This window comes from Empidonax traillii, unplaced genomic scaffold, assembly GCF_003031625.1.
Source record: "Empidonax traillii isolate 1590-97213 ecotype Southwest subspecies unplaced genomic scaffold, ASM303162v1 scaffold35:size4298261, whole genome shotgun sequence".
Lineage (NCBI taxonomy): Eukaryota > Metazoa > Chordata > Aves > Passeriformes > Tyrannidae > Empidonax > Empidonax traillii.
In genome coordinates this window covers 2,068,021-2,090,041 of record NW_020955228.1, presented here as the reverse complement: position 1 = coordinate 2,090,041, position 22,021 = coordinate 2,068,021, and the positions used below count along the sequence as shown (strand labels likewise).

Here is a 22,021-nt window from a genome sequence, read left to right as displayed (position 1 = left end):
TGCAGTTTAGCTTTAGTATTTCTGATAACAAAAGTATGCTAAGAATTGCATTTCAAGCAACTTTCATCGTAGCATTGACATTTATCATTTGTTATCTTAATTCTTCACTACATTACACAGTTTTTTTCTGGAAATTCATTTAATTAGATGCATGTTGTCATGTACTTGTTGGATTTGTCATGTACTTTTATGGAGGTGTTAACCTACTCATGGGACTTCACACTAGAGAGAGGAATTGCTTTTTCCTTAAGGAAGAAAGGACTCATCTAAATTGGACTGTCAGCTTCTCAAGGGGTTCTTCTGCTTTATTTTGAAGATGTCTTTCTTGACAGGTGGCTACCTTGTTCCAGTCCACGAAGGAAAATTCTGTTAGAGATCTTGTCATTGCCCGTACTAAAACTGCATCTTCAGGGTTCTCAAATGGTACTCTGCAAAAAGAACACAGCTAACGTCCATTATCTGAATGTTTCCGAACTATTTTGGAACTAATATACAACACACAGTGTAGAAAGTGAAGCTGGCTGTCATGATGACACTAACACTGAGGATCTGAAAATTTAAAATTTTCAGAAGGTTTTCTTCTTTTACCAAATTTCAGAAAGCAAAACAAAATAAGAAAAGGTCAGAATTACAGGATTCTAATGGGGGAAAATCAGATATAAATTATTTAAAATACATTTATAGTAAACTTACAACAAAATAATATTTTTCAATTTTTTTTCCCCCGAAATTTATACTTGTATACTTTTAGTGCTCTGATTCAGTGGACATGATTCAAGCAAATTGATACCGATTAACGCAAATGCACATTTATTTTGCTGTGGATCTTTTAACTAGCCCTCAGGCAAATCTCCCTTCTTCAAGCTCTGAATCCAGCACACTGTGAGCTTGTGTTTTTCCTGTATCCTGCCACAGCTGTAGTCTGGGAGAGGAAAGTGGCAGATGCGCATCAATGTAGGATTGACAAGGACTTTGTGTTAGACCAAAACCTTCCGACTCTGATACACTATTAAATCTTCATCTTAAAAGACCTTAATTCTTAGAGGTATGGCTGTAGTAACACACACGTAATATGAACCACAGGACTATAAACACTGAATTTATTGCAGTTGGTCATGAAAAGGCACCTTGCAAAACCTCGGCACGTACATAAATAAGACTTGAGGAAGCCACACACCCATTCTACCAATTAGAACAGCTAACTACACTGAAAGCAGCTAAGAATCTTTTAACACAAATTAACTTGATTTTAAATAGCTGTACTCAGTACTGTCAAAGGATATGTAGGGTTTTATTATTTCCTTTAATGCATTTTTCAAATCTTTTCATGTGTAAAGCTAGAAATTAAAACCAGGCCTGACATCTAAAGTTTGTAAATTTACTCTTATAAAGATTGCATCTGCAGTGTCATCACATCAAATGCAACCTTTCTCCTGCCTCCATCAACAGAGATAACAGAGGTAGGTTTTGCATTTATTTCCATGATTTTGAAACTGGAAAGAATAAAAAAAAATCAAGTACAGACTAAAAAAGTTTCATTCTTCAAGTCGCAACGTTTTTCAGAGAGTATGTATTTTTGAACAGCCACTCAGGAGAATGTTTTCTGGGCCATAATACAGAACAGATATTCTGATGCTCTAATACTTAAGCATGTTTTTTCTAGTGATCAGTATTTGATCTTACAAATAAATGGCAGTTGTATGTACCCACTTCCAAATGTGGAATACCTTTCATATTAAATTTCAGACACCAGCGGGTAGGTTATCTCATCAGAATAGTATACAGTTGCAACTATATTAAATACAAAGGCCTGAAATTTTTCTTGAAAGCTCATTTTTACTGGATGTTTTCTCTGATTAGGGTATTTTTTAGGCACCAGAAGAGGAAATTCAGTAAATGCTTCAGAGTGACAAAAGGAAAATAAATCAAAAACATTACTTACTTATTTGTGTTATCTGCAAATTCACAACCTATAACAAAAAGTTCAAATTAAGACATTAATGGCTGTACAGCAGTTTGAGTAGCTCAGTATTGCCATCCTGATCCTAATTTGCTTGTTCAAATTAATTGAAAACTAGCAGATGATTTGAAACGTTTTAAGATCACCTTTTATTAAATTAATGTGGAAGCAAGTACCTGTTGGAATTTTTTTTAAGTTTATGTAGTTCTTATTCCCCATAGGCATACTTTTTCTTTCACAGAAAATGATGCCGCTGTCTCTATTAAGTGAATGATTGCATAGTAGAGATCAGGACAACTGTACACCTACTTTGATAATCATCAGCAAAACAAATAAATTATTAAATATTATCAAATATCCTCCTTTCCCCAACCTCTCCATAATTACTTTAAATGTTCAACTTTACTATCGTGATATATACATGTAAAAAAACTTGCACGTATTTTATTACTTTCCAAACCTCATCTACACTACTTTTTAAAATGCTATGATTTCAGTCATCTATGCACAATATTGGTTTTCTTATCTTTAAAACACACAAAAAAGCAGACAAGACTCTGTGTGATTTCAAGGTTTGTTATGGATTGTGATACAGTACAAGTCAAAATGTTCCTGGTGGTATTCACCTGCTTTCTTGTGCCAAGGTCACGCTGTCTTCCAGTTCTGAATGTTTTAAGAACTCTAAAAATTGCCTTATATGCTATTATAAGACATCATTAAAATACTCTCAGCTTTGAAAGCCTAAAAAGGAATCTGCTTATAAAACTAGGCACAATAAAATTTAAAACACTAGGAGAAAATACTCTCTTTGAGAGATTATTGTATGAAAGCACTAGAGGGCATCAAAAGTCTATGATGCTGTCACTGGTCTAGAAGTGTATTGAGATGTTTTAAATTAAGACACATACTGGGCAAAACCATTTTTTTTGTTCATCTGTCTTTAAAGGTTATTCTGTAACTACAGGGAGGGATTAGAACTTATTTGCCTCAATACTCTCAGTGTAAGGATTCATTTGTTTCCTGTTGCTGCTACTACTACTTTATGAAGCAATTTGGTTGAGTTCCTGATGCATTTATATTTTATTACTAAAACCAATAACTTCTTATCAGATGAATGAAAAAAACCCTGTTTCTAATTAAAATCACCTAAAATGTATGCTTTTCATTCTATTATTATAAATACCTGAGGGCATTATCAGTCTTCTGGCTGGTTGAATGCATCTTCTGGATCCCAGTGGAGCCCCCAGGGGTGTATTTACTCTCTTCCCAAAAGCTATGGATTGCACGAGCAGAGATCTTTCAGGGTTATAAAGATGAAATGCTGATTCCCTTTCTCTTTGTGTAACTACTGTAAAGAGGATATAAAAAAATTTTTTTTCTACCAGTTGAAAAGGCAGCATGCAAAAGATGATTCACTTTTTTAGTGCCAGAAGTTTTGTAACAATAGCAGTGTAAGTTACATAATTTCACAACAATTTGAAAGGGGAACACGGGGTGATACTTTCTAAGGCTTTAGGGTAAAGCGCTGTACAATAAAATATTTTGAGTGCAGTAGGAGCCTAAGTTTTAAACCAAGAAACTAAAAAGCTAGACTTTTTTACTACTTAAATGAGATCTACTGCAGAAGTCAGTAAAGATTTTCAAGTTTCTTTATGAATAACAAAACCAAATCCTGGTTTAAGGCCAGTTCAATTCCCACTGGTCAATTACAGAGAAAACTCTAGGAGCGCAATCAAGAAAAAAGCATAAAATTTTCCTGTGTTGCACTTTAATTTAAAATAATTTTAAATTTTAAACAAATAGTTTAAGGTTGTCAAATCAAATTGGGGATGGTAACTTCAATTATGTGAACTTTGTACTAATCCAGTACCTCAGCTATGGAAGAGAAGTGAGCTAAAGCTTTAGAACAAGTAACTGGCAGCAGCATTTTGAATGCAGGGAAGTTTTGGAGTCATGGTGTCCAGGGGACCAATTAGGAAGGAACTGCAGTAGTCATGCCTGAAGGTAACAGAAGTGCGAGCACGTCTCCTGTAAAGGCGACAGCCAGGACTACGCTGTGGTAACGTTCCACAGATGGTGAAGAAGCTTTGTAATGTTAGAGAAATAGTTCACTAAGTAGGAAGTCCAGGATACAGCTTGATACAAATAATTGCAAGGCTTAATCCAGGACTGATTACAGTAGAACTGTATTTAGGAGATTAAGTTCAGGAAGTTTTATGGAAGTGTTTCTAGACATGTAAATGCAACACATATTTTTCAGTACATTAAGCTTCATTCATCGCTCCCCAGTCTAAAGTGATCATTAGTAACACAGTCTGACAGACATGTTAAGCACAGCTGTAACACGACACCAAATACTCCACATTGGAGGTACCAGTGCAAAATGACAGTGTGAGCAAATGGCCACGTGGTCAGATCCAGCAGCTCCTCATCAACCCCTGGCACATCCTGTGGCACATCCACCAGCTCTCCTTCATGACAGAGCTGCACAGTCTTCCAGCACCTGCAGATGTCCTGCATCTGCCTTGCTCAAGTCCTACGTCCTGATTCTCTTAGAGACTGGGAGCAGGTTTTCAAGATGGCCCTGTTTTTCCTTGCTACTTTCTTAAAGGTAGAGCTGGGGCAGGAATCAATCCCCTTCTCAGGGCTCTCGAGCAATTGTTAGTCCTCCTGCCGATCACATAGCTTTCCAACACCAGAGGCAAAAATTGCCAAAGGTGATTTTCTGGGTTCGTTGTGACATGTTTATGGATTCACTCATTTAACATCTGGCTATTCTTTAGACATTTTTTTTTCTGTAGAATTTACAATAGACAATCTGTGAAAGAGCACATGATGATTTATGAATATTTATATTTGAAAGCATGGTCTGAATCTTCCTAATCAAGAAATGTGCATATTTGAACTGTACAGAAACATGTAAATAGCTGAGGACATTATCCATACCTAAGTAAACACACTCACCCATGTGGATATGCCAGTAAGAATGCACAAATGTATGTACGTGTTTCTAAGCATAGGCTTTTGTCTGTCTTACCCAAATAGACCAAGATGCAAGAAAAGCATACAGAGTTTGAAAAGACAGAAATCAAAAGCCTTTGACAAAGTAAACTGTTCATGCCATGCAAACTCTATTTACTTGACAAATCTTGCAAAAAATGGGTATCTGCTCATTAGATCTTTTGCTTTATCAAAAAATGCATGTAAAAGAACAGGCAGGATAATTTCACCTGTTTTTTCCAAACTGATTAAAATCAAAAGCAACTGTCAATGCTTTGTGAGAAGAGGAAAGCAATCCTTACACTTCCTGTCAAGGAGCTGAACTGAAGGAAGGATGTAAATCACATAAAGCCGGTAGTCTGGATCACATGCCAGAGGGTTTTGGAATAGGTCTGCAAAATGTACACAGAAAAAACAAACAGTGTCACAAAAAAAACAAACCCAGCAAAAGAACAAAAACTTTGCAAGGCAAGAAAATTAAAGATCACTAGGAGCCAAAGATTTTGTACAAAATATTATCAAATTCAAATTGTTCTTATGCTGGGCAAACAAAGCACAATTTCTTTACATGCATGAAGTAACTAAATATGGACTTCAAGTTGGCTTATTGCAGAGTATGCAAAACAACACAGGCAAGAACTGAGTAAAGGTGTCATCATGCACTCCAAACCTCTAAGGTTTTTTCTATTTTCTAAGATATACAGAAAAAAACCCACTAGGTGCTTGCCTTTGATTTTCTTATGTATTTTTAGCTGATGTTTATTTAAATAACAGTGGTCTTTTGAGTGTGACTGCTCAAAGGTAAGACATAAAAGTTGTAGGGGGAGGGAGTTATTAAAATCAGATAAGCTTTAGGACAACTAAGGGTTTTTCAGAGCTATCAAGGTGCTTTATCCCATAGACACAACATAAAATACCCAGTCTTGTGATGTTTTGACAGATGATGAGTTAGAAAACTCAGGAAACTTAAGAGTAAAATGTTTAATGTGATCTAAGTTCTTCAGAACATGGGTCCCCAGCAGCTTTCCATGAGATACTAAGCTACAAAAGACCATTAGCAACTTGACTAGAATGCTTGTGTTCAGGTTCACTTTACCTGTATAGCCAAAGCTTTGCAACACAAAGACAGGTATCAATCCTGTGCTGCTGCTTTCCAGATGTGGAACACTTACCTAGCTGACATGCCAAATCAGTTTATTTCATGACTGTGATATCTAGGGTCGATTAAAATAGAAACTGGCTTATTCCCAGATCGGCTAACAAACAAACAAACAAACAAACAAGTGTTGTAGGGTGGGGCTTTCTTCTAAATGAAAGACATAATAATTCTATTTTTCTCTTTTACCAAATGCTGTTATTCTAAGACAGTAAAAATAATCAGGAGGCTGCCACCTTGAGATCAGAGGAGAAAAAAAAAAGCTTAAAATAATAATTTTGACAATTCTGCTACAATTCTGACAAACTTTTTCTATCTCTTTTTGAGGAGAGGCTGTAGCTAATACTCTAGGGTAAAAAATCCTGTTACGTGTAATTTTAGCAGCTGGCGGGAGGAAGATGGCATTACAGAAGCAAATAAGAGATACTAGAAGAAGAAAAAAGTCTGAAAATATTCCACATGGATTTCTAAACTACCAGATGCCATTTCATGTTCTTCAGGACAAGTATGACTGCCAAAGGGAGGTCAGTGCTTGATGTGATTTAGCAGTTATTTTGAGGATGCAGTAAGGCAGGAACAGGCATTTTTGGTATCTCCTTCACAGAAAACACCTGTTCATGGGTTTAGAGGAGAACCTAAAATATTTTAATTCTTAAACAAATTTTTATAAGTCACTGACTTAAAATTAGTAAGAAACCCACAAGGTGGCAGCAAAAGAAAGTTCCATTTTTACTGAACAAATTAGTACATAGCTATTTTTTTTCCAGAAAGTGTTGATCAGAAAGAATATTATGCATATATCTGATAATTCTGTTCCTGAGACAAGAAAATATGCAATAGCATTCCAGAGAGAAAAATGTTTCAGAAAGATCTCTAAAAGTAGGTATGTTTGGTAGTGGAATGAAATAAAGATTCAAAAAAGATTTTTCCAAGGCACAAACCAGGACTGATGCTAAGCACTTGTGAATCTGAATGCTACTTGGATCACGTCCCTCCTCATCAACACTGATTTGTAGGGTTTTTTTATAGAATGTGAATTTTTTTGCTTATTTTTACACTAAATCCAACCATTGAACAGATCAAGATGGTCTTATTTTACAAAACATCTGGGATTAATTCCTGGCTCAGCTATCTACTTTCTTGTCAAGGTCATGCAGTTTTACTTCTACAAATTAGGGATAATGCTTTCTTCCTCCACGGTTTTGTCTGTTTTCTCTATTTGGAGTGTAGGAAAACAGTGTGCCTATGCCACATGGGGCAGAAACATAGTGAAGAACAGAGTTTTCTGAGGTCTAGCAGCAGGATGTTATCAGCTGAGTACAATAAATCAGTTGAGACAATTTACAGAGTACATAGTAAAAACTTTGGATTCCAAAAGGGAGATGTGAACACAAGGTGAGCCCATAAAGAAACCCTCCATGTCTCCCAAAGGCTGCAGTTGTAAGCAACACGTGCAGTAAATCTTTCGAAGCTGAGTGTCTTCCCTAAAGGCCCGGTGAAGGATGGTATTCTGTTACACATCCAGTGCAGGCAGTGGCTAAAAATCACAAGAGAGCCTTCGAGAAATGCAACATTTTGGCAGTTGGATGCTACTCCTAAAGTGAACAGTAATAGTGTGTTTTTATAGTTCTTTTGTCCCCAAGAGCTACAAAATTATAAAATCATTTTAAGCATCCGGGAGCTCGGCTGAAGGCTAGCAAGTGTTTGTTTGTTTGTTTGTTTGTTTGTTTTAATCAGATTGTCTGGCAGTTAAAAAGATCTACCTCATAACAGTGAGTACTGTCACTGGTTTTGTTTTATAAAAGTTAGTTATGGGCACAGCCCTTTTCAAAGCTACCCAATCCAAATTCTGCACCCATTTCATATTTCTAAATATTGCAAGGAGGCATAGAAATTATATAGTAATATGATATATAGGATAAGACTTTTAAAATTTGTTTTGTTCATTTACTGATGTAATTTACTTCAAATATGATAGCGCATTTTATGAAACAAAATAGAGTACTGTTAACTTAAGAACTCATTATTATGAAATCTTGAAACAAACACATTTACAATTTTTTCATGACTGCAAAGGTAAAGAAGAAATTACTTTAAAGTTATGGTTATTAAGATTATTAAGCTTCTTCCACTGTTAGTGTTTACTCTTGTACAAATCTTTGAACAATTTTTTTTTAGTTAGGGTAGATTGGTATGTTCTATATATTGTTTGATTGCTCCTTCAAATGCTTTTCTATGGTAGCGGCCAGTCCAATTTGCACCCAGTTTTCACTATGCCTTTGTGACTGCCATTCATAATAACTCAGCAGCACTTTAACTATCTGCTATGTATTTCCCACAGATGGTTGCAACAAGTACAACAAGCTTCCTGTGCTTGTTGAAGCTCCTTATTAATTTGTAGGGCTAACATTAAATTCAAGTGACTGCACCATTCATACATAGGATGTTCGTCCAGACTTTGCTTAATCACTTCAAACAACTGCATTCTTAAATGGACTATTTTTCCTGTCTTGCATATAATGAAAAAAATTACTATAATTTGGCTGACATGTTGTCTTCCTAAACACTTGATTTGTTTTTTAGTTTTGCCCCAGTGTCAAGTTCAATTAAAAGTGTACTTTTTAAGTCATATTCTCCTTTCCCACAATCAGACATTCAGTTTTCTGAATGCTTAAGGAGGTGTTATGGCCTGGTGATATTCACCTCCTTAACTGTCACTAAGGCGTGAAAATAATTTCCTGTTTTCTCCAAGTACTGAGCATCTGTCATGACCTGTGTTGACATTCCTCTAGGAGCCACGGAAAACATTGCTTGCATTTTCACATTCAGTATCTTAATAGCATATAATCCTACTTTCCCTGGAGGCTATTTCTTACATTGTAATGTAGTAGCGTCAACAATGTCTTGTGTAACTTAATTTGAAATTTCAGAGACGGCGCTGTTTTCACTTCCAGCCAGTGTATCAGAAAATATGCCACTTAATATAAGAATATTGTTGTGAAGAATGCCTAAGTGTACTTATTCTTAGATTCTAGAAATCCACAGTCTGCCAAAGGGATACAGAAAGGGAGTTCTATACACAACAGAATTAATGAGGCAGGAATTTGGGTTCTATAACCTATCACTCACACTCCCAACAACAATAACACCTATTTTTCAACTCTACCTCTACGACAATCTCAGTGTACTCCTATGTTACCTTACAAAGAGGCAGCAGTAAACTGCTTTGACACGCTCCGAGCTACTCATCCAGGACATTGGCTAGCCAGGGGCCAAAAAGAGTTAACTTCTGAACTCACTTAGCAGGTTTTTTCTCAGTTGAGGTACTCTTTGTGGAATTTTCATGTCCTAGAGATCTCTTTCTTCAAATTTGTCAAATTTGGTTGAAATTGATAATTAGTTTCAAAAGCTATTGGCAAATGATGCAGAAACAGACTAGAAACATCCAGGTAAGAAAATAAAGAGCTACTACTTGCTGTTCTACAGAATCAAAATAAGGTATTACTTAGAGTGTGCAAGCTTATCATTCCTTTCATTTCCTTCACTGTTTTGCCAAGTTTCTTTAACTCATTGTTGTGAAGAAACAGAATCTGTAACGAACATAAGTGTTTCAGAGCACCTGAAATGAAACAAAAAATAATTAGTCATTCTCACCATAGCAGACTGCTTCTATTAGATAATTATTTTGTTATGCTGCACACTGAATTGATATTTTAGTTATCTATGTATGCTTGCCTTTTGGTAACACACTGCATGAGATATTAATTTTTTTAAAAATTAGAGATATTCAATATCCATTTCATATTTCTAATGACATCCTTTAAACACAGGCCTAACTTTTTTCATTCCAGTTCTTTCCATATGCCCACATTACCCTTGCACCAACAAATCAGCATCAACTACAACCTCTCTTCTTCCTCCCTTCTTTCCTCCTATATCCCAGTAATCCTTGATTAATTCACTTCCTTAACCTAATATTACCTTTGACTCTCAATAGTATATCACTAATACTGCCCTTTGCCTCTCAAATAATAAATAGTGAATTCCTTAGAAAATAGTTCGGTTTCAAGTAATTACTGATGCATTAAAAAGTTACTACAATATATTGCAGTGGCTGTCCCAGGCAATTTGTTCACATCCTCACACCACATCAGAACTGGACATCGCATTTTCCAAATTCTAGGCAATATTTCCTACCCACATTTCCCTATAAATGATACCCTTCTATTTACCCACATTTTGTTATCGTCTGTATTTTCTCTCTTATCCATGTTTGTATTTTGAAGATTAATTTTTCTGAAAATCTCACAGAAACCTATCAACATCATTAATCCCTGCATTTTAGAGTGACAGAGAAAAATAAAATATTAACATTTAAAATGTTTAAAATATACAGAAGTTTATTATGCTTTGGCCTCTTCATTCACAAACTCAGGAGTCTGGTACAGCCACTTTCATCTACAACAACAAGCAAAACTGAAATAGAAGTGTAAGACAGATGCAATTTTGAAACAAAGTAAGTTTGGCAGTAACTTTGCAAAATACTTCTGGTTATAAGTTCTCAATATGCAAAATGTGCATGTAGGATCAAAAGTATTTACAGTTGCCTGGCATAAAGTTAATAACATTTCATCCCTTAGACCATGATAAACGTATCACCTTATTGCTACTCAAGTATTCTGGAACAATTAAATATCTAATAGTTAACACGTATTGTTATGCATAAATAGGAGCTTTCAACCAATACGTTACTTGGTATGATCAAGTTGTATAAATTTTAATGCCAGTGCACAGAAAAGAAAGTATAGGCCTCTGCTCAACAACCTAGAAAGGGAATATTGGTACCTGATATATCTGTCAGTTCATTATTGTTGAGGTAGAGTTCAGTCAGGCAATAGTTTTTGATCAAGAAAGTTAAATCTTGTATCTGAAATTAGAGTTAGGCAAACTATTACATGTCAATCTAAACGTAATATTGGAGAATAATAAACATGGTCTCTTGAAAACTGCATTACTATAGGTAGTTTCTTATATTTCTGTTTAAGACCCTTGGATTAAGGATTCTCTTGACAGCTGAACCTTCATTAGAAATACTAATTACACATCAATTACATGCAGTACAGCCTTACCAAATTTTTTGAACTACAAATTTAATATTTTTTTTGGAAACAGATTTCCTTGAATGACTTGCCTTCACATTTTCTTTTCCTTCTATTTACATTTGAAATAATTTTTATTGTAAGGAGACCCTTGTAGGACATAATAATTCTATGTTGGTTTAAGGATATTCCTGAAATATATCCTTGGAATAAACCCAGCATCTAGTTTTTAAATTATTCCTTGACCAGCAGGTCCAAAGAGCACATATTTGTTCTAAATTTCCAAAAATGTCATTTAATCAGATTTAGAGAATCAATTACAATTACAGGACAAATAATATGCATGGATGTATTCCCATAAAGAATCATCTTTGGTCACTATGAAATCACGTCCCCTTGCTTGGAGCTCAGTGCCTCCAGTGCAAGGTAAAGTATCTGCAGTGAGATAACAAACTACTAATGGTGCCCAAGCTTTTATCCTACAGTTTAAATGCAAGAACAGCAAGCGAAATTTTATTCCTGATGCTACTTTGAATTCTGTGGTGCAAATTTGTTAGTGGGAGAATGTCCTTGAATTGTGCCACTGACTCTAAAACAAAAGTGCTTTGCTCTGTGCATTAACAGTATCTGAAAGCTGGAAGGAAGACCATAAGGCAGAGGTGTTTCCACTCACTTGTGTAGTGCTGTTTCCCTGTCTTTGACAAGTTTCGATTTTAGGGTCACCTGAAATTTACTTTTTTTGTGATAAAACTACTGACTACAGAAAAATATGCTTCCTCTATCACAGCATTTAAGTGACACTTCTCTGAAGAAAAGCCACTGAGTGGCTTCTCCACACAAGCTGAACATAAAAAAAGAACACTCTTTGTTACTGCTTAGGTAAAAACTGAGATCCCGGCAAAAATCAAATTGATTTATCTTTTATGGTCAGCAAGATTAGTTCTGCTTAGTCAGCATCAGGCCATGTCTTCTTATTTTTTAATGTCCTTTAGAAATACAAGGAAAAGCCTTATTATACTTGTGTTCAATCTTTTAATGTATTTATACTCTTTCTTTTTTTGAAAATAGTTGGATAACCACAGATCTTTTGATGAAGTTGACATAAGATGCCATATAATTGATGTTAGCCTGGGGCAGCAGACATACATACACTCCAAAGAGACATGGAATGTAAATTTATTTTTTCTGCTGCTCACAGATCTACTTCTTTACCTGACCAAGCAACTCTGGTGTTTTAAGAAGCTGAGCTCACTCTGAAAGTCATGTAAGCTACTGTACAATAAGATAGTTCAAAGTAGGCTAGAATTCTTAGGGATTTATTCTTCTTGTTTTTTAATAACTAGTGGCTAATGGTGAAAATTTAAATTCAATTCAACCATTTAATAATGGGTAGCATTGGATATGGAGATTTCTAAATCAGATAATTCTACTGGTCGAGATGATTCTGTGTAACATACAACATGCTTACAATTGGCTGGAAACTGTACTGCCTTGAAATTTTGACAGAGAATTGTCTCAAAACCCATACAAGTTATAATAAATACTGTAATCTGGATTTGCACAGATGGAGAAAGTAAGGCAGGTGGTTTATGTAGCTGATTTAGGGCCATGCACTCCATCGCAAACAAGAGAAATTCATGTGGTCCCACTCTAACCGCTTGCCTGGAAGCTTAGGTGACACAATGACCTGTGTAACAGCAGCACATACCCCATCATCCCAAGAATTCCAGTGCTGCCTCCCATGCACAGGGAGAAGCTCATTTCAAAGTTTTATGTCACCCTTGTGTGCATGAGGGCAGATAGGAGCCTCACTGACCACCTGCCAGGAAATAAACTCTGCATGTCTGCAAGGGAATGAAACAAGAGCTATGCATTTCCTGCCCTCCACTCCCATCCTACAGCCACATCACCCTTCGGTCTGTTCCAAGAGCTGCCGCTCTCCTGGGTGGGGTACACCACCTACACTGGGAACTACTTTCTTTTTATTGCTAAGGAATTAGCACAAAACCTCAGCTTCTTAATTAAACACCATTTATAAATCTGATGTGAATCTAAAGGAAAATATATTAGCTTACACTCTGTAATGTAAATTAAAAAAAAAAATCTTTTCACATTTGACAGTTAAATATGCCTGGAAATTAAAACTAATCTATTAGCTTGACAATTATATAGTACTTTACTTTAGAAAAAATTACAAAATAATAATCAGGGAGCATAGATACATTGTTCTGCTCTTTAAATTAATATCTTATTACCTTATTGTTGTTAAGCCACAAATACTTTAACCTATTAAACTGTGAGAGACTTGGGATACTTCTTAGTCCTCTGGGGGAAGAAAAGAAAAAGAGTGACAAATTTCTTAACAAGAGTGCTTAGTAGTTTTACAAACAGTTTAATTTTTTTTATAAATAATATTATACAAAGACTAAAAAGGTACACTCCTTAGAAGTTATAGCAGAGAAAGACACAAAGAACAAGATGGCAGAGACAGTGTAAGCACTCTACACACTTGTAAGCATAACAAGGCAGCAGGTGGTAAAGAAATGGGAACAAAATAAGTGATAAATTAATTGTTTTTCCATAATAGCATTTATTTTCTCAGGGAGTCAGAATGCCATGTACTTCGCAGTTTGGAAATCCTGCTCAAAACACAGGAGGAGAAATTTGGCACCCTGGGGACACAAATCTAAAAGGAAAAGTGCTTTGAAGGTGCAGTGGGGATTGCCCAGCCACAGTCCCAGAGAAGCCAACAGAAGCCAGTCACGAGCACATCAGTGCACATCTCTTATTATTTTCCATATTAGTGCATATTGTGAAATCTTTTGCCCTTTTCTCACTCCTCTCTTGCTCTCACATAAACTTAGTATATCCACATAAGGCTGAAACTGTCTCTCATGTGCCAGTAGGGCTTTTTGTTTAATTGTGTATCTAGCACTTCGAGCTTATTAGTGTACTATAAAGAACAAATTACACAGAATATTACTAAGCTGCTGAGTAATTTTCATTAATTGCTCATCTCTATTTTTCATTGCTTTAAATAAATATTCTTAATTTCCACTAGAATAATTATAGATTACCTTTATATGACAAATTTTAATTGACATAATAAAAATTTCCTTGTGCATTTTAATGGGTTGCAAGACTGGGACCAGTGTTTCAGAAGGAACTGACAGAATGGATAAAAATTAACCTCACATCATCAGCCTAAAACCATGTTTGTTTTCTAGCTGTGAAGCCTAGTCTCTAGCTTCCCATGTTGTTTTTGTTTGTTAGTTTTTCTCAACACACCCTCCAGCTACAGACAAAGGGAGGGTGGACATCTTTTCTGATCTTGCATTTGAAAATAAAAAGTCTGTCAAAAGCAAACCCTGCGAAGTTGAGGTGCGGTACTTTTAGTGTCCTTTATTTATTGTCTTTATTTCTAAAAGTAAGAATATCCCATGCTGTTACTTCGTTAAACACTTTATTCACCTTCTTCAGATAATCCATAAAAACTAACTCTGCAAATACACACTTTTGTGTCTATTACCAAAAGTAACCAGAAAAGACATTACTGCAAGTGGCGCAGACAGGTAGATGACTGTTGACAGGACATACAGAGCTCTTACAGAGCTACTCTCTAATTCTCACGTACATCCCTGCACTACTTTTCAGGTAGCAAAGCCAAAATTTCCTCATATTCTTTGTCACTGCCATTCCATACCTAGTTTACAGGTTTACATTTCAACTGGCTTAACTCCCTGTCTAGTAACAGCCTCATTTTGACTCTCTCCAAGCCTTGATCTGGTTTTTTTTGGTAGTATTTAAGGCATTTAATTTGCCCCAGGTAGAGCTTAATTCCTCTAACATTTTAAAAGAGCCTGTCCCTTTCTAGATGCCTTCCAAACTTTGTATGTCTTTTATAAACTGCTCCTTTTTGGCCTGCAGCTCTCTTTTTCTACCTACTGCTAAGTTAATCAGTTTTCCTAGGATGACAGCTTTCAGTGTCCAAATTTACATTGATTCATGTCCCTTTACAAGTAACGTTTTAAAAATTTAAACTCATTCCCTCTTATTTGATTGACTTTAATCATTATTTTTTCACTTTCTTATTTCAACCATCAGAAAAATATGTCAAACCAACAGTTAAGGAGGCATGATCTGATATTGAGTTTGGCTGAAGTTCGAGTTTATATAAGCTGGTATAGAATAAAAGGAGTTCACTTCTATCCAATCATCAAAGAAGCCATCTTGCATCATCTGTCTCAAAATGGTTTCATGGGAAGACAGATCAATTCTATATCTGCCATCTGAATGTTTCTTTTTATTTATACAAAAAAATATTTCATAGGCAGCATGGGCACACATTCAAGCATTTAAAATCAGAAAATGTGCCTAATAAGACCACATACACAGTCTTAATTCTCTTATGCATATGCATTATGGTAATTTTTTTGTCTTGGTTAGAATATATATGTATCTTGTAATTTTCTCATTATTTAAACTTTCCCCCTAATTTTTATGTTTTCTTCTTTCTAAAATACTTATTTAAGAGAAATCTGACAGTAACTACATGTTCTACGTTTACATTTCACAAAGCATCAAATACCTTCCCAGTGGAGATGTGATATCACATCAGGAGATGTGATAAGAAATTCAAACATACTACTGAACTCATTTAGATTTTCAATACCACCTGATTTCCACTAAAAACAGGCTAGACAACACTGAAATCACATAACACCTTTTTTTCTTCATTCATTGGACCCAGGGACCTTGAAAACTTTGTCCCTGAATTATTAAACTACATTAGTTCCCCATACATGATATCATCTGTACGAACAGTAGATGCAGTTGCGAGGCTGCAAACAGGTATGCAACACTTGGAATTATGCCCTGGCCAGAAATTCAAAGCATGCTTTCCAAAAACTTTGAAGTGTGTCCTGTCATGCATCCATCCCTCAATGGTAGCTTCTCAGCATGTTCATACTACAACATACACCTCTATCAACCTAGATCACCCACAGCTTCATGAAAGCTTTGCCTTCCTTCACTCAGCACGGCTTCTTCTCCTCATCTGCCCTACATCTTAAGCTATTTCATAAAGCTCTAAGAGGAGATCAGTTTTGTGATCAGTACTGCCTGCCCCAAACAAGCATTCTTGTGCTTGTATTCACTTCATGTTGCCCTGCCCTCCCTTCAGTTCTTAACAGTAGAGATGCAGGTAATTTCAAAGGTGCTACCAATGAGTTTCGCTGTTGCAGTAACAGATTTCTTCAGGGAGGTCAGAAATTTGGCAGTCTTTAGACTGGGCAGGTTCTGTGTTTTTACATTTGCCTTCTTGATAGTCCTTCCACCCAGCCTTACAAGCCAGTTAGAACAGGCAGAGATTAGCCCATCAAGCCTCATTTCTCTGCTCCTGTGGTAGAAGTTCATGCGCAACTCTGTGAACTCACAGACCCTGGAGCAACTCTGGGTTGCTGGAGATGGACGGTGTATCTAGAGCTGAGGCTTCACTGTGACTTAACTGCTTCACTGTGAGCACAGTTCTGCTGTGTGTGTTTGTGTACCTTCACCATTTCTTCATTCACAACATGTATGGACCAAGTACAAATATGTTTTACTGGTATTTCACATATAAATGATGTTCAGAAAGTATCTGATACAGAAAGCAATATGAAAGGTTACAATTTACTGTGTGCTCTACTTTTAGTAAAAGTCAAAAGGAGAAACATATTTTACTTACTGTCTAGCCAGATACAATCCTATAACATCCCCATTGCTCTTAAAGCCACAGATCTTCAGCTGGTTTTCTACTGCCTAACAGTATATAGTACATTTGTCAGTACAACATACTGCATCATTATGGATTCATTACAGCATAAGCAAATGTAGTGCTTAAAGTAAAATGTACACCAAAAAACAATATACATCTATCACAGCACCTTGCAAACTGTAATATAGTCTAAGGTAGATAAAGATAATAAATTGGTAGTCTCTATTTTAAATTGATAAAAATACTCCAACGATTACGCTAGACTTAACGCTAATTTTCTTTTCCTGTGGAGAATCACAGTTGCTAGACGTGAAGTGAGAAAGTAATGTATGGTAACTGTTGACAGGCTTCTCACTCAGGTCAGCCAAATCCATACATGTGATAAACAGGAAACTTTTTACTTTGCAATAGAGTTGCAACTTCATTCTATGCAACTTTATTATATGCATGACATTCTAAAATTACACATCCAGAATACTGCTTGTACATTAAACGTTGAAAAACATAGACACAATTTTTATTTTCAGAGTATATACTGATGTGTTCTAATTTTTAACACCAATGAAAGCCATCAGCAAAAGAATTATGCATCTCTGTTACTGATAAAAAGTAAAATAAGTATCAGAAGAAATGGGTTTTCTACATGAGCTATTATCCAACATCATTAGGACCACTATTGTTTAAACCACAAAACTGGTACAACTTTACAAACACAAACTGCCTTGGGAGCACCAACAGGCGTGTCGAGAGTGGCCTGTACTGGCTGCACAGCCACTCCAGTGTGTTCTGGGCACACTGACTATAAACAAATTAACTTGCAAACGAGGGGGACCTGTGGCACTTTCTGAGCAGAATAGCCAGGCACTCCTGGGACTCCACACGGGGCACTTGTTCCACAGAGCGGGTGTGGAACAGTGCCCATTTGCCCAGCACTCAGTATGGCTCCCAGACTGCAGCTGTCACGGAGGGGGAAAAGCTGGGACAAATGGCTGTAGTTTTCCGTCTACACAGGCAAAATCTGTCTAGGGAACACCAAGTGATGTCTGGAGAAAAGCGACATCCCAAGCGTGTTGATGTCTGTCCCTGGCACAGAGGGACACACCGGTGGCGAGCGCGGAGTGCCAATAGGGAAGGCACAGCGACTCCAGAGAGCAGAGATCCCGGGTTCCGCGTTCGACAAGTCAGGAAGGCTGTGCCCAAAAATTTGTATTTTGCATACTGCGTTACGTGAGATCTCATCCTCTCCCCGCCCCACAGCCCTTTTCCGATCATTCCTGGCTCTCCGCCACAGCACCCGGCGGCCCCGGCGGGGCTGCAGAGCTCAGGTGTGCCGCGGTGTCTGGGAAGGATCGCACCAGCTCGCTCGGAGGAGCCGCGCCCGCTGCCGCCCGGGGCGGTCGGGGGAGCCGAACCCCTTCCGCCGCCGCGGGAGAACCGAGCCCGCCTCGCCTCGGGGGTGCGGTGGCGGTGCTGAGCTTTCCCCCTTTCTCCCCGCCGGCAGAGCGGGAGGGCGAGGCCGGGGGACCTCCCGGGCTGGGCGGGCTGCGAGGGGCCGCGCTAGGGGTGGCCACCATTCCGGGCGGGAGCTGGGGGAGCGGCAAAGCCTGGACGGGGGGAAGGAAGGGAAGGGAAGGGGAGAGGCCGCCCCGCTCACCTGCCAGCCGGCGGCGGCCGCCGCCATCTTAGAGCCCCGTGCTGGGCGGCCGCGGGGAAGGAGCGCGAATCGCGGAGTGGGAGACGGTGGGCAGGGCTGGGGGGACAGGACACATCATCGAACCTCTGGAATCACAGAATCGAAGAATCAGTTTGGTTAGAAAAGAACTCTGAGATCACTGAGTCCAACCTATGACCAAACACCACCATGTCAACTAGATTATGGCACTAAGTGCCACATCCAGACTTTCCTTAAACATCTCCAGAGGCAATATCTCCACCACCTCCCTGGGCTGTCCATTCCAATGTTTAATCACCCTTTCTGTGAAGAAATTCTGATGTCCAATGTAAACCTCCCTTGGCGGAGCTGAAGACTGTCCTCTTATCCTGTCACTGTTTGCCTGGGAGAAGAGTCTAATGCCCACCTGGCTACTCCCTCCTTTTGGGTAGTTGTAGAGAGTGATAAGGTCAGCCCTGAGCCTCTTCTCCAGGCCAAACAACCCCACCTCCTCAGCTGCTCCTCATGGGACATGTGCTCCAGACCTTTCACCAGCTTTCTTGGCTCTCCCTGGACACACTCCAGCATGTTGATGTTGCTCCTGAATTGAGAGGCCCAGAACTGGACACAGTAGAAATGGTGTAACACTGAAATGGGAGCCCAAGCCTGGGCATTAATCAAGGCAGGGCCTTGTGCTGGGGGAAGGAGTTCCATAGTGAGCGAGGGGCTGGGAGGCTCTGCAGGGAGCTGGGGCTCAGGAAGGTGGCCAGGGTGGGCTGATGGGAGGCCCGGGGGGGTGACAGCTGGGGGGAACTGGGATACCTCTGGGAAGCCCCTTGGGTCATATTTACTCACAATCCTGAAAAAGGATGCTTTTTTTTTTTTTTTTTTTCTTCAAAGAACATTCCTATGGTTGGTTGGTTGGTTTATTTTAAAGCACAGATCCTGTGTGCATTTATGTATATGTGTTGGGAAAGAGCGTGAGCCGTGCAGTGGGTGAGGGTGGGGCACGGCTGGGGGGGACAGGACCCGTCATTGTGCCCCAGGAATCACAGAATCAAAGAATCAATTAGGTTGGAAAAGACCCATGAGATCCCTGAGTCTAACCTGTGATCCAACACCACCGTGTCAACTAGACCATGGCACAAAGTGTCATGTGCAGTCTTTCCTTAAACACTTCCAGGGATGGTGACTCCACCACCTCCCTGGCAGTCCATTCCAATGTCTAATCACCCTTTATGTGAAGAAATTCCTCCTATATATATGTCACTTATAAAGGAAACACTTGTGTGTTTAATTTACAGCTAATCCACACCGTATGTGTTACTCCCTTGCAACTTGCAAATCACCTTGGTGCCTGAGAGACCCTCTCCCGTGCCGGCTCCTGGAGCAGGCCCACTGCTGCGACAGCGCCTTGAATTCAATTTGGCTGTAAAGGAACACAAAATGTTTATGACATCCACATGTGCAAGCAACTGTTGCCATGTTGCTATTTTTATAACCATTTTAGTGCATAGCACAAGCTGAAGAATAGAAAAAGCCATTTCCAGTATATGTGTGTGCACGCACGCATGTGGATGTAGGACAATAGAAAATGTTTGATCAAGCAACAAAAAAAATATGTCTGAAAACTTGGAGCTTTATTTAGAATTTAATTTACACAAAGTACTCAAGTTAGCAGAAATAGTCATTGTAAATTATATGCGACTGATACACAAAGAGCAAGAGTTGTGTGTGCAAATATATGAATAAGCTGTCCCTCATGGAATTAATTATGTGCATGCCTTTGCTTGTTCAGACCACTGAAGCTAGATGTAGTGTGTATGATGGAGGAATGGAACTACGGTACAAGTATTATATTGCAAATATCTAATTTTCTTGGAAAAATTATGTGGGTGGCTTCCATTGCAGCTAGGTATCTTTCAACAAATAGAAACCTCAAATAAGAAAGACTAGACATCATAAAGGGATAAAACTGACAATGGAAATGTCTTTAATACCTTTTTTTAGCTTCTGTAAATATCTCTAGGGCATTTAAAATCATAAAAAGAGGAAATTATTGGAGAAGAATAAACTGGTAGAGAGATCCATATTTTTTTTCATTCTACATTCAAGTTCAGTGTTTTCAATCAATAACACAGATCCACCATTTTAGAATTGCAAAAGACAAGATGGTTATTAAAGAAAACTTTGATAATAAAAGTGACATGATAGGACAAGCAAATTCAGTAATAAAATATAGGGAGAGAGAGAGGGAAGGGACCTCTGGAAAGTATTTTGTGTATTCTATCACAGAGGTGGGACATACAAGGATTGAGGTTTGTTCAGATATGTTTTGGGGTTTTGAGGTGCTTATCTCTATTAACTGGTAGCTACAGACTTAGTCTGGATGACTAAATGGAGACTCAAATTGATACTTATAATCCCCACTAAGTTTAAAGGAACCTGAACAGAAAATGAGTATTTTTTTTCGTTCAGACTGAACTATCACCGTTTTTTACATTAGCTTGGTGTTGTGGGGTTTTGTTTGTTTTTGTTTGTTTGTTTGTTTTGTTGTTGTTGTTGTTTTTCCCAAAAATACATTATCTGTCACCTGTTTAGTCCTATTCCTGGATTGCTGTCCATAAATGATCAAAAGAGATTAGCTCAGTTGGTTAGAGCATGATGCTAATAACACCAAGGTCATGTGTTTGATCCCTATATGGGTTGGACTTGATGATCTTTGTGGGTGCCTTCCAATTCAGAATATTCTGTGAAATGATCACGTCCTTCACGTTACTCAGAATAATGACTGACTTGCTGTACATGTTTTTTCCAAAAAGTTCTCATATTTATGTAGTAAAAATACTTAATGTGCTTATACAAGGATACAGAGTCGCAACAAGATATGACCTTATAGTATTTAATAACAGAACATAAAAATAGGGGAAAGCACAGTTTTTACTGACAAAGGGAATAGGGTAGAACAGGAGATTATTACTTTTGTAAACCACCAGGTTACAGGTGCCTTGGGAAGTCTGTCTGGCTCACAGAGTGACACATTTTCTTCCCTACTTCGGAGGCCTCTTGGTATGTCCATGCTTCAGCCACACACCAAGGGTACAGGAGATTGTCATTGTATCCCTTCAGAGACCACATTACAGAAACATGGATTTCCTTTGGATAGTAAAATACAGATTAAAACTGTTTTAAAACATAACCTGTCTCATTGGATGCTCTCTAGTTCAGTCACCCACATTCTCCATCCTCTCTGGGGAAAATACGTAAGAGGTTTATCACAGTTTAGCAAGTGAAACTTGGACAATAATGAGGTGATGTACTAAATCATTATACCATTTCTTTACTTCCCAATGATTTGGACTCGGCTTTACTGAAAAACTGATACCATGATAGCTCTTAG

The 22,021-nt window shown here is 38.0% G+C and overlaps 1 protein-coding gene across 2 annotated transcripts; it reads right to left on the bottom strand.

Moving 5' to 3' along the window:
• Positions 1-45: 45 nt before the first annotated feature.
• LRRC72 (leucine rich repeat containing 72) lies at positions 46-18,716 on the bottom strand. Of its 2 annotated transcripts, none has more exons than XM_027877914.1 (10): positions 18,625-18,716; positions 16,941-17,014; positions 13,471-13,540; positions 10,962-11,043; positions 9,622-9,735; positions 5,263-5,352; positions 3,144-3,308; positions 1,943-1,970; positions 206-428; positions 46-170 (listed from the first exon to the last, which is right to left on the bottom strand). In XM_027877914.1, the coding sequence occupies exons 1-9, from the start codon at positions 18,649-18,651 to the stop codon at positions 263-265; spliced, it is 816 nt and encodes a 271-aa protein (XP_027733715.1). In that variant the 5' UTR covers positions 18,652-18,716; the 3' UTR covers positions 46-170; positions 206-262. The 2 variants fall into 2 exon arrangements, with proteins under 2 accessions (XP_027733715.1, XP_027733714.1); XM_027877913.1 differs by lacking the exon at positions 18,625-18,716 and adding an exon at positions 18,114-18,366.
• Between the last annotated feature and the right edge of the window lie 3,305 nt (positions 18,717-22,021).

Excerpts from the sequence above, each read along its gene's own strand:
- LRRC72 (XM_027877913.1), bottom strand. The coding sequence starts at position 18,242 with ATGATCGGAAAAGGGCTGTGGGGCGGGGAGAGGATGAGATCTCACGTA. Across the intron at positions 5,353-9,621 it reads GATAAGCTTGCACACTCTAA|ACCTATTCCAAAACCCTCTG; the intron begins GTAATACCTTAT and ends TACATTTTGCAG. Across the intron at positions 1,971-3,143 it reads AAGACTGATAATGCCCTCAG|GTTGTGAATTTGCAGATAAC; the intron begins GTATTTATAATA and ends TTTTTGTTATAG.